Below are 16683 nucleotides of genomic sequence, written 5' to 3'. Positions count from 1 at the left end.
AACCTAAGAACGATTGATTTTTCTAAAAGTCGAAAACTATCCAACAATTTTCAAACGTTTGATTAACAAAGTTTGCTATGTCCAAATTGAACGTTAGAAAGCAAGTTTACTTTCAAATCTCATGAAATTGAGTCCTCGAAAACTGAATTTAGAGAGAAAATGATCAATTGACATAGGTTTTACCGCATGGTTTTTCCACTGCTCAAAGAATTAGAATTGATCAACTTCATGCTCACATGAATTGTACAAATATGTATAAGATCGTCGTCTACTAGAGGAAACATGGGCAGCGTTTTAGTCATATCACGCACAATTTTTGTTAAAAAGTGATGCTTTTATCTGTGACGACAGAGTTTGACAATCTGTCTCCACCAATGCAGATGTTAAAACTTAAAACAGAGATGCTACGCCCAAACGAAAGCATTCAAACGAGCCAATGCCTCCAAATTGCAAGGCTGATTGGTCATGGACTTTCTCCAATTTCTGCTGAATGAATTTTCTTCCTGGATCCCTTACTATTACCTCTTTATTACTCCTGCTACACCATTAGCTGGATCATATGATCCATAAAAGATGACAACGACAAAGAAATTTCTCATTCTAAGTTGGAGTGTACTGATGATCAATAAAAATTTTCCCAATGATGTATAAGTCATTCTTTTTTTTTTTTCCGAAGACGACAATTGTTGTATAACCTAATCTATTCTACACTAAGGAGGAGGGGGCGGACCTAAGGAGGTCCAGGGATAATCCGGATGGGACTGAATCACTACCGAATCAAACGGGTGCACAACACACCCGCCTGGATTTTTTGAAGGAAACCACTTAAATGTGACAATTAAGGGTTCAAACCTTGCCTCCCACACCACCAAGCTAGATGGTGGCCACCACCGGACCAATGATGTATAAGTCATTCCAATATACGAAAAAGCTGTTGGATTCTTGGCTCTACAGAGCCGTCGCCGCATACAGCGAACAAATTCTTCAGGTTTTTACTTTGTATTGGAGTGTACCAACGTGGAATTCTATACTTGATGAACATTCCAATGGTACGCTTTAAAGAATTTGATCAGTACTCGCAACTGCTTTCCTCTGCTGCTGTGCTTAAGGATGGCAACGGGGGCGGGGTTGAGGCGGGGGACCCCTCCCCCGCCCTGGTCCCGCTTCATGCCCCGCCCTGCTTCCGCGGTTAATAAAAATTTATTATATAATTTTATTATAATTAAATTTTAACAAATAATCAAGTACTAAAATATCAATACATCACCAAGTTATTATTTATTGTAATTTTATAATTGAAACACATAAAAACAATCAAACAAAAATTATTTGAATACAATCCAATATGATGAAATAAATACAACTAAAGTAGTCAAATTTTCACTTTTGGCACCAATACAATCACTAATTCATTATTGTGCTTGTGCTTTTTTTTTTTTGGAGAAAAAAGAGTTATTGTGTTAAGTGTAATTAGAAATTTAATATAAATGTATTAGTAAATTTAGTATAACTAATTAATAATTTCTATTAATATAATTGATAATATCAATTATATTACATTTACTAATAGACATTATATAATACATATAACTAATAATATATCATTATCATAAGTTTATAACTAATTAAATTAAATATTATATATAATTATATACATATATATATTTTTTTAGTGGGTGGGGGGGGGGGAGAAATCCCAAACCCCATTTAGCCCTAAATGAATTGTAATTTACCACTAGTGGTTACTGTTTCCTATAATTTCTGTAACTGGGAATGTATTCAGGTGGACTCTGAGGCCTTAATAGTAAACTGCAACTTCCCACGTATCTGTACCGCTGGGAATAGGAATGGTCAAAAGGCAATCTTCACTTCTAAATTCAAATCCCTCATCCATCAAATTCATGGAGCAAGAATTCGGTTTCAGATTGGAATATGCTCCAAAAATACCTGGACCTCTTCCTTTGATTCTTATGCCAAAATCAGAAAACTCGGTAATGACTTCAATTGCATCAGTAGCCCCTCCAGAATTGTACATGTTGATCAAACCGATCGGTGCAAACTCAACCTTCTTACCATAAACCTGAACAAAAAGAAAAAGTGATGGTCATGATGATACATTCATCCACAGGAAGAAGAGAGAAACTGAAGCAGGGATAAGATGGCAGAACCTTGATAGGTGAAACAGTAAAGATGTCACACTGCAATGTCCCTAAGGTGATGTCGAGCTTTCCATGCTTTGCAAGCCGAAAGAGTGATGCTGAAGCAGCACTAAATATGTCACTAGACTGTATAGATGTTTCATTTTTATCACCAGATTATATGTAACAAGTCAAGAAAGGTTTCTGTAATTCGTGTTTTCCTTTTTATCTATAGTGATTTGAGAAGATTGAACATCCAAGAACTTCCACAGTTGTTAACTCAATAGATTTGTATTACCTGATTTGAAGGAGAAGACTGCACAATCTCCTTTCCATGACTTTCCTGAAACCTCCTCAAAATAGTCAATGTCAGATGGAGAGATTTTTCCTGATATCTCAGGACTGTTCATCTTAGGACTGTCTTCCAACCAGGCCAGCTACCAGCTCCTTGACAGTTAAATATGCCAATGACTCCAGTACACTTGTTAAGGTTCCATATCTTCAGAAGGCTTGAATTTAAATGGTATGCAGGCAAGTCAGAATTTGAAATACCTCCAGATTAAAAAATCCGAATAAACTGATGGAAACTTTTACCTTTTCCCATCCATAACTGGATCACAAAATAGGCAATCCCTTGAAGGCCTCCCAGGGTACTTAGCTCTCAACACTGATCCATCAGGAAGCACGAGTCTTCGAAGTATGTTGAAGTCATGCTGACCAGGTTGATCACTGTCAAGAACAAAGATAAAGAAAGGATTATGCTCAAAACGAGACAATTCAAAGATACAAGTAAATTAGGAAACTAAAGAACGATAAGGTACTAGCTTCTGTGCGAAAATGAACTTTGTAATTTTATATTTCTTGTCAGCATAGGCAGATAATTTAGCAGGAAAATCAAGATATCTAATGCATGAATCAAACTCCAGACCAGGGTACTATGCTGGTTTTTAGAAGTCATTGCAGCAAATTAGTCATAAGTTTCGAAAGATAGAAATCAGCACTCAGCGCGTATGGATGAGGCTGCTATAAACTACATGACACTGTTTAAGAGGTGAAGTTGAAGAAATAGCTATTGCAATCTCAGAATGTCATTCTTGTCCATCATCTCAGTTGAAGACAATGCAATACCAGGCAATTTGCAAAGCACAAATTGAAGATTTTAAACAACTGCACTTCAAACCTTCCTTTAAAGGAAGTCAGATAAACTAGATAACTTGTAGTAAATGTCAAAAGTTCTAAACTGTGGAAATGACTTTTTTCCTTTGGTTCAAAACAGCAGAAGCTGTATAAGCCAGATGACAAAAATTGGTTGCACATACCCAATGATTTTTATTACTTGCTGTCATCCTCTTAAACTGAATTTAAAGCTCAAAACTACATGGACTTCGATCCAGGGGAAGTATACTTTTCTGTGTTCCTATTGTAGTATATGATCCTTGACGAGTGAAGATGTATATGCATAATGCTAGTATAAGTTTCTGCCTGACTCTGCACCATGCCAATTTAATCATCCGAGAAAACAAATTTAAGGATTCGAATTTCATGGTTCCTTTTTTTGCTGCACCAATCCTAGCATTTTAACAGTTTAGCCTTATAAATTAAACTCATCATTAGAGATCATCTCAAGGACACATTGCTTTATAGATCACATTTAGATTTCATATTGTACCATTTCAAAAGGCATTCTTCTTGAGATGATATCAGATAGCACATGGATACTTCATCTCTTGGGCTTCAGATTGTGTGTCCCCGAATTAGGAAGTTTTACCTTACATAAACTCCACATCCTCCAACAGCTCGAGCAATCACGTGATATTCGGCAGCATTATGGCGGCTCTGCAAGTCATTGGTAAGAGAATTAAACTCACAAACCTTAGTTGAGACTTGCAAGAAATTTATTAATGATAATGCGTGACAGCTTCTCACATAGAACATGTCCCAATCTGGCACAACTACTTCACCAAAAAATATACTGTTATAAGCTACAGCAGCTATGTGGAGTGTTTGCGTGTTGGGATTCTTGGGGTAATAATCATCAGATGCACGCGTGATGGCACTTTTCTTTGAGCTGCAGCGGTTCAGATGCCACAAAAGTGTTAATAACTGTTGGAGAGCTAGAAGAAAATGGACTTTCAAGCATCAGTTTAAAGATTGCAGCCCAAGAAAATAAGCTCTTCATCCTAAGTGATCTCAGAGCAAAAGTTTACAATCTACCTGTAATTACTCATTAGTGTAGGAAAGATTTACCATATTCTTAAGCCTAAGTCATAAAAAGTATTGTCCAAAGAATGTCATCAGGTAATGAGTTTATTACTTGTAAATAGAATCTGTACTCTGACCCATGCAGCAGATTATGCCATTATCTTGGAAGTTCCTGGCAATGGACTCCTCCAAGGCTTGTTGGAAATGTTTAGTAAGTGAAACCCGGCCTCCTGAACCAGTGGCTACTGTTTCGAGGATGTTCTGCACATCTACCTTAACTCCATCTACTCCTTGTGATGCAAGATATCTGTGTAGATCATCATAAAATTCAAAAATTCTGGCAGGATCAATGGTGCCAACACCGTACTTTTCCATGGAGTCCATAGCGATGTCCCTTTTATGTGCAAGATTTCCAGGTGATTGTACTGGGTACTTCAGCGTTGGATTATACTTCTGTGTCCCTGGAGCATCTAAATGGAGCCCGCCCCAGTATCCCATCAGTGCATGCCATGCGTAGACATACCTGGGCGAGAAGATACGATCATAAGAAATCTAAACTCATCCTACACTCAAATAAGCAATAGACTCAGAGATCCATTACTTAGATACATGTAGATGGCGGAGTTTATGATGAAAGAAGTGAATCAGTCTTTCCTTTTTGCTTGTTTCAACCTCTACTGTGCTAATTTAGATCAAGAAAGAGAGGAAAAAAACAGAAAGCAAGGGAAAGGGAGGCTAGTTACTTGAGGCCAAAAGTACTCTTTATATCTGAAATGAATTCCTTGAGACTATTCGGGGCGCTGGAAGCCTTACTTGATGCCTTCCGGAACTTCATGTTCTCTCTAATGCTCATTAACCTGGCACCGAACCTGCATTGATGATATACAGAATTTCATAAAACTATATTATAACTGCAAGGAACAGAATGAGGAGACTTACTGTGACCCTTCAACAAAAGGCTCTTCTTCTTTCTGAAATTCATTGGTCGTGTCTTGCCAACCATCATCAATTATAAGAAATCTAGCAGGTGTGCCACCTTTTGACAAGCTAATTTTGTTTGAGAGTATATGAGATTGGAGTATGAAGAATACTGATTTTGAAGAAGTAACAGGAAGAAGACATGGCCATAGAACAAAAAGAAACTGGAAATGTGAGGCTAATCCTTCAACCTTTTTCCTATTCTTGGATACAATTTTCGACATGGTGACAAAAATAGTAACTCATTTGTGATACTGATGTCTTTATAGCTAGCCCTTGCTAATACATAGAGCTGTTCATCTCACAAATTTTCGAGGGCAGTATTTTTTTGGATACAACAGAAACCTGAATCATTTGCTGTTTAAATAAAATAAACAAGAAGCAGCTTATGGTCATCTTGTCCATAAGTCAAGGTTTTGAGGAAGAAGAATCAATTGAAAAGGAAAGCACTGGGAATATGTAAAACTGGAGGAGATATACCTGCTTAGCCCATCTTTGATTCCCTGAGGATTGACATCATGGTAGAATGCATCCCATGTACACCAACCAAACCAATCTAGCATTCCAGGCATCTGAAGTAAGAGAGAGAGGAGATTTTTATTTCTTAATAGGCGTTATCTCAACAATATAACTCAAGACTCTGCTCAGTGTGGCCACACTGCTACTTGCCTGTTTGGTCTCCCGCAGAGCAAATGTTCCGCTGTACGTCTGCAGGATCCTGGGCGTATTTGGAAGTAAAATCAGAATCAAAAATTTGGATACTTTTATGCATGGTACTAAAGTAGGTAAATCCAAGTCAAAATGGAAATCAAAGACATTTTGCGAGGCGTTCTTCTTAGAAATCATCATCTTATATTGCATATATGATAGTAGTGTATAGTTTTCTGGCTAATGAGCTACAAAGCGAAGAAAGCTTTGAAGTTTTTTCAAGCAATTCCAGTAATATATATATAGATAGAATGCTCAGAGGCCCACCTACTTCATAGATTCTTTCATCAAATCAAAGGGATTGCCTCCGTAGTTAACAAACACGGCTTTAGTAGACTCTGATGCAAGTAAAGCAGGATCACCTGCAAAATTAGGTGGGATTTTGTTTAAGGAGGGAAGGTTATGTAGGAGTATCACTCAGCAGAACATATCAAGGGGATGTCTTGATGATGTAGTAGAACAGATGAATGTCCGTCCTAAGCAGGAATGATCTGTTACAAATAATAGGCATTGGTATATAGTAGGGCGGGGGGGGGGGGGGGGGAAATGTTAACCAGTTTCAACACAAACTTGAAGCTCGTCAGCAGAGTTTCCCTGCAAGCTGCTTCTGGTTTCACCATCTAACAAAGGCAAGAAGAGAATGTAGGCAGTGGCTCCATCAGAAGAAGCTGAGTGGTCATGGGGAGCTTCCAGCAGTAACATTTGAGTTTCAACAGGAATGTCACTTGCTGAATTCCCTACTCGTGGAATGGACCACCAAATCTTGAATCTAAACAAACACAACAATCGGGTTTCCCTGCCAGGAACAAACTAAACATCTGAGACATTATTGCAATCAAATTACAGACGAGGAAACTGCCAGGTACTTGTAATTTTAACTGAAAGGATCAAATCTGAGAGAATTTTGACAACAATGTTCCGGACCAAGATAGATAGGAGAAATAGAAAATGTGGAGATTAAACAGAACATTCTGATTTCTTTTAGTCATTGTTTAATGTGCTTTCCAATTATACTTTCCTGAACGGTTGTGCTGAAAATCGCTCCTACCCCTCTTCCCACAATGCCTAGACTTCATGCATACATGACAGAAAGAAAGCAGAGAGTTCCCACATCTATCTACAAGAAGAATGCTAATACTAGATTTAAAAAAAAAAAAAATGGAAAGGGTGCAAGGAGACGATAGAGGAGGAGGAGGGTAGTACCGTATGACTCCAAGTTTGAAGACAAGTCGAGAAGTGGAGGAGGAGGAGGATTCAGATTCATCAGTGAAAGCAGCACCCAAGAATGCTGCAGATGATGAGTCGTACCAGGGCTTAATGACAATGTTATGGGGCATGTCCTTGAGTGCTTCCGTCCCATTAAAGCTCAGAACTCCATCCTTAACCACCGGTTTTGGTCTGGTGTTGAGGAACATAGAGATTCCCCGCACAGCCCGATTTTTTCTAACATTGTGCCGGCGGGCTGCCGTACCAAGTAGAGACCCGCCTCCTCCTCCTTCTCCTCCAATATATCCATGTCCATGTCCATATCTGAGACACGTCCACGACCTGGACCTGGACGGAGACCAATGATGACAACCCAATTTGAGTTGCAGCAGCAGACTAGTTCTAGCTCTGCTAGTTGTTGCTGTTAATGTTGCTGAAGATGGACATGTCATTGTCAACATGGAGGAGGAGGTCATAGTACACTGCTATATATGTCTGTACACTGGCAGATTCATACAACAAATCAAATGTAGGATCAGCCTTGCAAGTTTTGACTCCTCCTCATATGATATGTATATATATATATATATCACCATATATATATACAACTGCTTTTGGCTTCTGTAATATGCTATAACAACTGCTTCCCATCTCCCTCCCAATATCTTGTACTGTGCCAGCCATGTCCTCACACTTTTCTGGGACATTTTTGCCCCCACACCATCACTTTTTCTTTCTCAACCATGAACCAACCATATATATGGAATCTAATACTTAGATATTGGAACACTTGGTCCATACATACTTAGATCAGATATTCCTATCCAAATATCAAGCAACTTGGTAATGGAACAGTTGTAAGTACCCTTTTCTCAACATTCAATCACTTTTTTTCTCAATTGAGTATTTTGGTGGACTAAAATGCAACACAATAACACCATGGCCTTTCCAAGAAACATGAACTATCTCATAAAGAACACCAAAACCACCATTTCTCAGTACCCCTACTATCCAGTGTAGTGTTAATTTGTTGATTTCATTAGAAAATCCATTATGAATTTTACTTTTGCTTCAAAAAAAATACATATTTGAACTCTGCCTGGTTAATGATTTTGCCATGGAAAAATGAATTAAATCATATTTGTAGTGTATGGTGGAAGGGATATTGGGAGTAAAAGAATAGCATAACAAGTGTCTTGAATTATAAAAAATAATATAAGCAAATACATTAACCCTAATGCCTCTCTAGATTTTGATATTATATTTTAAACCTTTACTTTATAAGTATTTATAATTGTACTTGTTGCTCCCACGCTTGAGATGTATATTTAATTTTCTCATCTAGGAACATTAATTTTCTCATCTTGTTTTGTGTATAAAAACTCTAACATTGTGATTTAAGTGAAAGATTACCGGTAAAACATTTGAAAAGCTAAAAAAATTCACAAAATTTTAGATCTATAAATTAAAATGAAATCTCTAAGAAATCTTAACAAATGAGTAAAAAAAACTTGTCTCTTTCAATTTAAAATAACAATTGGTTAAAGAAGATGAAAAATTAAGAAAATAAGAAGATGGAAAATATGCAAATATTAAATTATGATATTAACAATAGAACTTTATAAAAAAAGAACAATTTTAGCATTAAAATATTATATTTTATGATACTATAATCACGTGCAAAACATGTAACCTATTACTAGTTGTTTTTTTATATATATAAAAGCAAATTTTATTAATAGATTGCTAGAAATTGTCCAACACGATTTCATTTACATCATTACTCTAATGATAGGTTAAACATGCACTAGATAAAACATTTCAAATTTGACAACCAGATCTGAAATAAATTTCGATCTGACAATAAAATAAGAAAAAAACACAAAATCTCTAGAAAATTCTCACTATGAATCCCTAGGAGAAATAAAAACTCTCACTAAAAAAAATTAAAAGAAACTTTATTAGAAAAACAAAACAAATAAAATTCATGGGAGGGAGGCCATGTGGTGTCTCCCTAACTTATTACTAGCTAGTTGTTAGTAAGTGTAGAAGTTAGAGAGTTGTTTGTGGATTGCCAATCTTAATTGATTAATTGTGTATATCATTTCCTTAGATAGATGATTGTGCTTATATTTTGTTTTAGTATTTTTTTTCCTTGATTCCCAATTCATATATAAGTTAGACCTCTTGTACTTCCGTATTTGAGCACTATTTTCATTAACCATTTCTCTAATGAGGCATCTGTTAAAGCACCTAATTCACGCGTAACTAATTTGTCATATGAATGCACATATTCACAATTATTACACCTCCAAAGTTACACATAACTAACTTATCGTGTGAATACGCATATCCACAATTATTACATCTCTAATATCAGATATTTTTCAAAATTAATTAGACTCTTGCAGGGGAAAAAAAACTCTCTTTAAGGGTACCCATTACCAAATCCTTTTATCAATATACAAGGCCATTTCCCATTTTAACACTAACAAGTCTCCAATGTACGTCTAAAACGACTCACTTGATCTTTATTATTTTCATTACCCCATGATGCTTGGTTTTGCACCGTTAGCAGCTCACTTTTCTTCATCATTTTGGGATAGAAGTGGTCAGAGTTTAGGTTTAAACCGGAATCGAACTGACGGTTTGTTGAATAGAAATCGGACCGGAACTTTAATCATGACTAAAGGGTCAAGTTCAAGTTTACCAAAAATTTGAATTGGAACCAAAACCAGCGGTTTAGAACCAGTTCAAACTGTCTTTTCTTTAAAAGAAAATACTTGTTACCTAAATATTTGGCCAGTTTAAAACTCAATATCAATAGTCAGTACCAAACTCCAATCCTAACCCAACAACCAATTGTGTCATCCCACTAGTAAGTCTAGACCCTATATTAGTCTAACTCAAAATCAATCAAATCTAATCAACAATGAGATATTTTTCATAAAATTTGCATCATTTTTTCTTTTTCCTTGCATATGGTACTGTAATAAAGTTCTTATCTCTTCCTACATTCATTGTCATATTTTCTTAAAATCAATTTTATAATAACAAGAGTTTAAACATAATTAAAAGAATCATAATCGTAATCTGAAGAAATCGAAACCGTAATCATAATAAAATCCGAATTGAAAATGAATCGAAATCGAAAGTTCAAAAACCATAATTGTGACCATCCCTGTAATGACCGGTTCAGGTTCCACGTGATATCCAATTTCCACTTTGAGCCCAACCATTGTCCTTAATCCGTTCCACTTTGATAGTCCTGTATTCCTTTTTCATCTGTCCCAAATTGTAGTCAACTTTCCAATTGAAGAATGTAGTTGTATTTTAATTTTTCTAAAATACCCTTATTCAATGTAAGTAGTTGTTACTATAAACCTATCCCATTTAATGAGAGTTGATTCTTTTTTTACCATCAATTCAAGTTCCCATAAAGTTGTACCATATTTAATATGAGGGTATTTTAGGAAAATAACAATCTAAATTTACTTTTCTAACAAAGTTAACTACTTTTTCTTAAGTTGTGTGAAAAAAGAAACAGGAATACCAAAGTGGGTCGGAGGGAGTACTAGTACTATACAGGATAATTAAGCCTGAGCAACAGAACAAGAAACCAAGGGAATGATTGATTGACGAAAACCTAGTCTCTCTCTCTCTCTCTCGTTCTGCCTTCCTGGGGGCCCCTTTTCTCACATGTTGGATAAACAAGCATGTAATGCCCCATCGACAAGGGAATTCCAACGTATTGAAAGCTACACGGTTCCTTGGCTCTATTGGTGTCACATTCTACAGAAGACAAAACTCCTGGGTTTTCTCTTTTGTATTCAGTGTTCCAACGTGGGATTTATACTTAATCAACGTTCAGATGGTACATATGAAAAAATTGTGTTATTCTGGCTTGTGCTTTCATGAGAAGCAAACGTGTACAACAACTATATAAAAATTTACCACTGATTGTTACAACTTCAGAATTTTATACAAAATGTGCTTTTGATGTAGACAAAAGTGTAGATTTCATACCATAAAAGAAAAAAAAAACCCTCTTTGTATTATGAAAATCACATCCTTGTTCTACAAATTTCATTCTCTTTTAGTTAAATGAGATTTGATGTTTCACAAATTTTGCAGGTTCAAAATACTCATCTGCCTGCTGCTGGCTAGAAAGCACTAACAAAAGTGGTTACCATGTAATGAAATGAAAGGTAGCAGCAGCAGTACACTTTGAAGGTCACTGCAATCTGCCTCCATGATGCTCCACTGCATGCAATGCTCTCCACTGCTATGAAAATTGCCACAGTGATGGATCAAAATATTGCACAAGTTTCAATTAAGGCGTCACCATTGGCTGTTCTTATTTTCTGTGCTTCTCTTGAACTACTCCTTCTAGTTCTAGTCAACTTCGTGCAAAGAAGAATAGGTCCCGTCTCTTTTTTCACCAGGAATTTTGAACTCAAATTCATTGCTTAAGCTTAACTGAGTTGTGTAGTGTCCACAGTAGTACGTAGCTGGTTCAAGATGATAGTGCAAAGCCGTCCAAATTGGTAGCTCACAGCAATAAGTATTCGTTCCCTCAGTTTCCAATTGTTCGACCCACCTTTCATGCAACAACTATGCAGTCCTTGTCAATCTCAAGAAATAATTGTTGTTGTTAGAGCATTCAAGCTCAATCTTAATAACTATTACTACATGTAAGTTATATGTCTCTGCAATATTTTCTGCATCTACCAAAAACAAGAAAAGGGGGGGGGGGGGGGGTGGAATTCAAGTCCTTTTTCTCTATTATTATGAGAAAAAAAAAACAAACAAATGGTGGCTGCAATAAAACAAAAACAGCTTAACCCGTGATGCCCCCCTCAAAAATTATTACTGAAGTTGGTCCAAAACTACACCTAGTACTGCTCTACACACCTAGTATTATAAATATTGGTTTTGTATGGTTTCACATGGACATCCTCAGCCAGCGCATCCTGATTCTTGAACATTTTTTCCATTCATCTTGAAGCCAGACTAGCACTGATAAAAGCTTCTTCATTCAATTCTTGGTTGATGTAATCCAATGCAAATCAGCCATGGCAGACCTCTGCGACCTGCAAATCCTTGTCAATCGGCAGCAAACATTTTTCCTTAACCAGGTAACTAACTAAATAACTAAGCAACAGCTGTTATTGGTTCCATGCACATTTTTCCTTGACCGACATTCTTTCATTTACTGATTAATGCCTATAAACTTGCAGAAAATCCTTACAAAATACTCGGAGAAGTTGAAAAGGACGATCAGACAAGAAAAGAAGAGGACTCAAATCAGAAGCTCAGGGATAGAGATTGATGATTTTCCAGGAGGCCCTGATGGGTTCGAACTGGTTTCCAGATTCTGTTACAACAACGGGGCGACCACGATCACGGTCTCAAATGTGTCTCTCCTCCATTGCTGTGCAGTCTTTCTTGGAATGACCGAAAAGATGTTCTCTTCCAATCTCTTGCACCAGACCGAAGTCTTCCTTCAACAAATGTTCTATTGGTCGTGGAATGATGTCCTGGCTTGTCTCAAAAGTCTGGAACCATTCTTTTCGTTTGCGGATTCATGCGGTCTCGTTAAGAAGCTCATGTGCTTGCTTCTCGCAAAGATTGCTCAGAATTCGGACATAAACCAGCTCATCGCTTCATCCTCCTCGGCATCCTCCTCCCCGGAAACTTCATCCAGGTTCAGATGTTCCCCCGCGGCCACTAAATTTTGGTGGTTCGAGGACTTGACCCTTCTATCTCCAAAGACGATAGAGTATTTCGCGAAGAGCTTAGGTTCATTTGCTGGCGAAAACAACAGTACAGTCCTCACGAGGTTTCTTCTCCACTACCTTCAAAAATCCGCCGGTCGGCACAACAATAACAGTAAGTCAAGGGCTTCCGAGTACAATGCCCTGGCAGAGACAGCGGTTTCCGGGGTGGTTCTGACGGCGAGAACTTCATTTTCTTGCAGAAGTTTGTTTTGGGTATTGAGGGTCGTTTCAGGTTTCGGGCTGAGCAGGAACTGCAGGGCCGGATTGGAGAAACTGATTGGCGGAGTGCTCGATCAGGCAACGCTGGATGATCTGCTGGTGTCCGGGCGAGATGGGGCGGGAGTTTATGATGTGAATCTGGTGATGAGGCTGGTGAGGCAGTTTGTTCAGAGTGAAGGAGCTGTCACGGTAGAGAAGATGAAGAGGGTTGGGATGCTAATGGACAAGTACTTGGGAGAGATAGCGCCTGATCAGAACCTCAAGATCTCAAGGTTTCTTGGTGTTGCTGAGAGCTTGCCGGACTGTGCTAGAGACTGCTTTGATGGAGTCTACAGAGCAATTGACATTTATCTTGAGGTAATTTTGTACTCCTACTACTAGATATGAATATGATTGGACTGTTCCTTCTTTTATTACCTTTCTACTATTACTACTACTTATCAACAAAAAAAAAAAAAAAAAAAAAAAATACTACTACTACTACTTATTGTTGCCGTGTCGTTGATTATTTTGACTGATTATAATTTTTATTTTTTGAATAATCGACTTTTGTGATACTCTCGATTGCTTTTGTATCATGATTATAAATTCATTAATGAATAAAAAAGCTAAAATTTATAATCATTTAAATTCTGATTATGCTCTATAATCAGTTTTTATAATCAGATTTTGTAAAATCTAAACCAACTGAGAACGAGCCCTTAATCCTCACGTAGAATTTTTTTCAAGCTAAGTGGAGCTTTGATTACTTTTCTGGATTTCGATAAGTTGCCGAATTTTTTTTTTTTTTTTTGGTTCAGAAAATTGATTACAAACTGGATGAAAAGGGAGTATAGGGTTGGTTAGTTGATTGACCATAAACATATTAGAGAAGAGAGAGAGATAGCAGAGCATGAATAATAACTAGGAGGTAAAAAGTTTTGAAATTTGGCCCCCTTCGTTTTCTATCAATAACTTCCACAGTAAATAGAAAAGGGAAAATGATGTGTTTCATCCTTCACATTTTACAAAAACATTCTTTTCGTTCCTCACTTTTAAAATGAAGCAATTTCGTCCTTGACATTTAAAAACTGAAATTATTACATCCCTGAATCCAAATTTCAATCTGAATAAAACCACCAATCAACCTGATTACAAATTTTGGGGGTGTAATTGGTAGATCACTTGGTTAACTCAACTTGGTATTCATGTGAAATTTAATGAACCTAAAAATAAAAAATAAAAAATTATAACATAAAAAAGAAAGATTAATCTTTTCTACATTATCATTGTATACACTGACGGTTTTATGTACCGCCATATCATTTTAATTTAAATTTAAACACCAAATTTTATATTTATGATACACATCTAGATTCGCAAGCGGATATACTAACGGTGCATGAAAAGATTTATCAAAAAAAAAAACTCTACTATTCCAAGACAAAGAATGGCCTTTTATGTTATAATTTTTATTTTTTTGGTTTAATAAATGTCATGTGAATATGATGAAGTTGACCGAATGATCTATCAATTCTATTTTCGAAATTTATTACTGGGTTATTGGATGGTTTGATTCAGATTGAAAATTAGGTTCAGGAATGTAATAGCTTTAATTTTTAAATGTCAGGGATGAATTTGCTTCATTTTAAAAGTAAGGGACGAAAAGAATATTTTTGCGAAATGTGAGGGATGAAACAGATCATTTTCCCAATAGAAAATTATATAAAGTTTGATGGGTAGGATAAAACATACAAAGACAACAAATGAGAGATAAGACAATAGTAGATTTCAAAACTGTTGCTTGGTCTGGTTGAAAATGATGCCTTATCTCTTTCTGCCAACTCATTTGTGAAAAGAAACTTTTTCCCCTCAATTTTTTGTAAAATAATAATGGAGCACATAGATAGATTGTACTCCACTGGCAATATTTTAAACCACACTCACAATTATATCCTCGTATCTTTCTATCCAATGGAATCTTTTAACCATTTTTGTCCCGGAAGATTATTTCTTTGAGTAAAATCTTATAAACACTATCAGTGTATACACTGTCACGGTTAAATGAATGACACATGAGCAAAATTTGAATTTTAAATTCAGATTTTACACATATTTCATATATCTAACGATGACAGTGTGCACACTGACAGCGTATACAAGATTAATCATATTTCTTTTCTTTACTGCACATTTAGGTCCTCAAAATTTTGTTTATAGATATGAACTGGGCTTAGTAGTTCCGGTAATAATAATATTCAGGGATGATTTCTTCTTCTTCTTCTTGTTTGAGGCAAATATTATATTCATGGAATTAACATTTCATGGCTCACATACAATAATATTTTGTAGTTAATTTAAAGCACTCTCTGCAACTTAGTATATTGAAGGGATTAAATTGACAAAGGCATCCTTGGAATCAGTTGAAATAGTAGAATAAAAGTTCTGGAATAGGATTTGTCTACGGTCTCCTTTTCAGAATGTTAATCCAGGATGATCCTTTGATAAATTCCATCCATCAGATGAAGTACCTTTTCTAGCGTAATCAGTGTGCGTGCAGTAGGAAGATGTCATAGGAGAGGATTCTCATAAATCTAGCTTGAGGTTTGGTTGAACTAATTATGGCGCTGATCCTCGCAGTCTCATCCTGCACTTTCACTAGAAGAACGTTCAAGACTGTGCAGATGTCTGAACTACGAGAAGCTGAGCCTGGAATGCTGCAAGGACCTGGCAAAGAATCCCAAAATACCTCCAAGAATCTCTGTTCAAGCGCTTGCTTCTCAGCATTCAAGTCATGTGCCATCTTCAGCTGATGTTCTGTTTGTCAATGATCACGGATCGAATTCAACTAGCAAGAGCAGGAGCCCGCCAATTGCCTCGGAGAAGCCTGGCAGCTTTGATCTTGATGGCTATGAGACCTTTGGAGATGAGAGTTTTGACATCAGACAGAACATTCAGAGAATGCAACGGAGAGTGGTGGAATTGGAGAAGGTGTGCAGAGAAATGAAGGGCCAGATGTCCAGAATGAAAAAGGGCAGGCTTATGCTTAATGCAGCTGCAGTTGCTCACGGCGAAGCTTTGCCAAGGATGTGTTGACCCTTACTGCACATGCATCACATCCCATATATTCAAGTTGTACATGACTACATTCATAAAGTTGCATCATCAAGCATTTCCAGACTCATTACCATGATGGGAAGCAATCACATACCTGTAGTTTCCTTCATACCATTCACTTGTAAAAGAATATAATTCCAAAATGACTTCAAAGCATGAAGAGAAAAGAGAGTAGCCCTCCCCTTGTGTTGTTTTCTTTGATTCAAGTTTCCTGAAGTTTCTTGCAGTACTCCATCTCTCTTTGCTCGATTCCTCGAGTCTCCACGGCCAGTCTCTACTTTTTGCTCACTCTCAAATTTTAAGGTAATTCATCAAGTTATTATCCTTTTTTCTTTAAAATTACAAACAATTAATGG

General features: G+C 36.7%; 1 protein-coding gene and 1 pseudogene across 1 annotated transcript; one reads left to right on the top strand and one right to left on the bottom strand.

The window, feature by feature from the left end:
• Positions 1-1708: 1708 nt before the first annotated feature.
• LOC113754306 lies at positions 1709-7907 on the bottom strand (annotated as a pseudogene).
• Positions 7908-12046: 4139 nt separating this feature from the next.
• LOC113751571 (BTB/POZ domain-containing protein At3g19850) lies at positions 12047-16489 on the top strand. Its single transcript, XM_027295624.1, has 3 exons — positions 12047-12370; positions 12473-13588; positions 15851-16489. Exons 1-3 carry the CDS (start codon positions 12308-12310, stop codon positions 16304-16306), a joined length of 1635 nt encoding a protein of 544 aa, XP_027151425.1. The 5' UTR covers positions 12047-12307; the 3' UTR covers positions 16307-16489.
• Positions 16490-16683: the final 194 nt, after the last annotated feature.

This window comes from Coffea eugenioides, chromosome 11 (assembly GCF_003713205.1).
Source record: "Coffea eugenioides isolate CCC68of chromosome 11, Ceug_1.0, whole genome shotgun sequence".
NCBI lineage: Eukaryota > Viridiplantae > Streptophyta > Magnoliopsida > Gentianales > Rubiaceae > Coffea > Coffea eugenioides.
The sequence above is the reverse complement of the archived record's forward strand: the minus strand, read 5'-3'. Positions and strand labels throughout refer to the sequence as shown.

Coding starts and splice junctions, on each gene's coding strand:
- LOC113751571 (XM_027295624.1), top strand. CDS start 12,308: ATGGCAGACCTCTGCGACCTGCAAATCCTTGTCAATCGGCAGCAAACA. Junction 12,371..12,472: donor AAACATTTTTCCTTAACCAG/GTAACTAACTAA, acceptor ATAAACTTGCAG/AAAATCCTTACAAAATACTC. Junction 13,589..15,850: donor CAATTGACATTTATCTTGAG/GTAATTTTGTAC, acceptor TGATCCTCGCAG/TCTCATCCTGCACTTTCACT.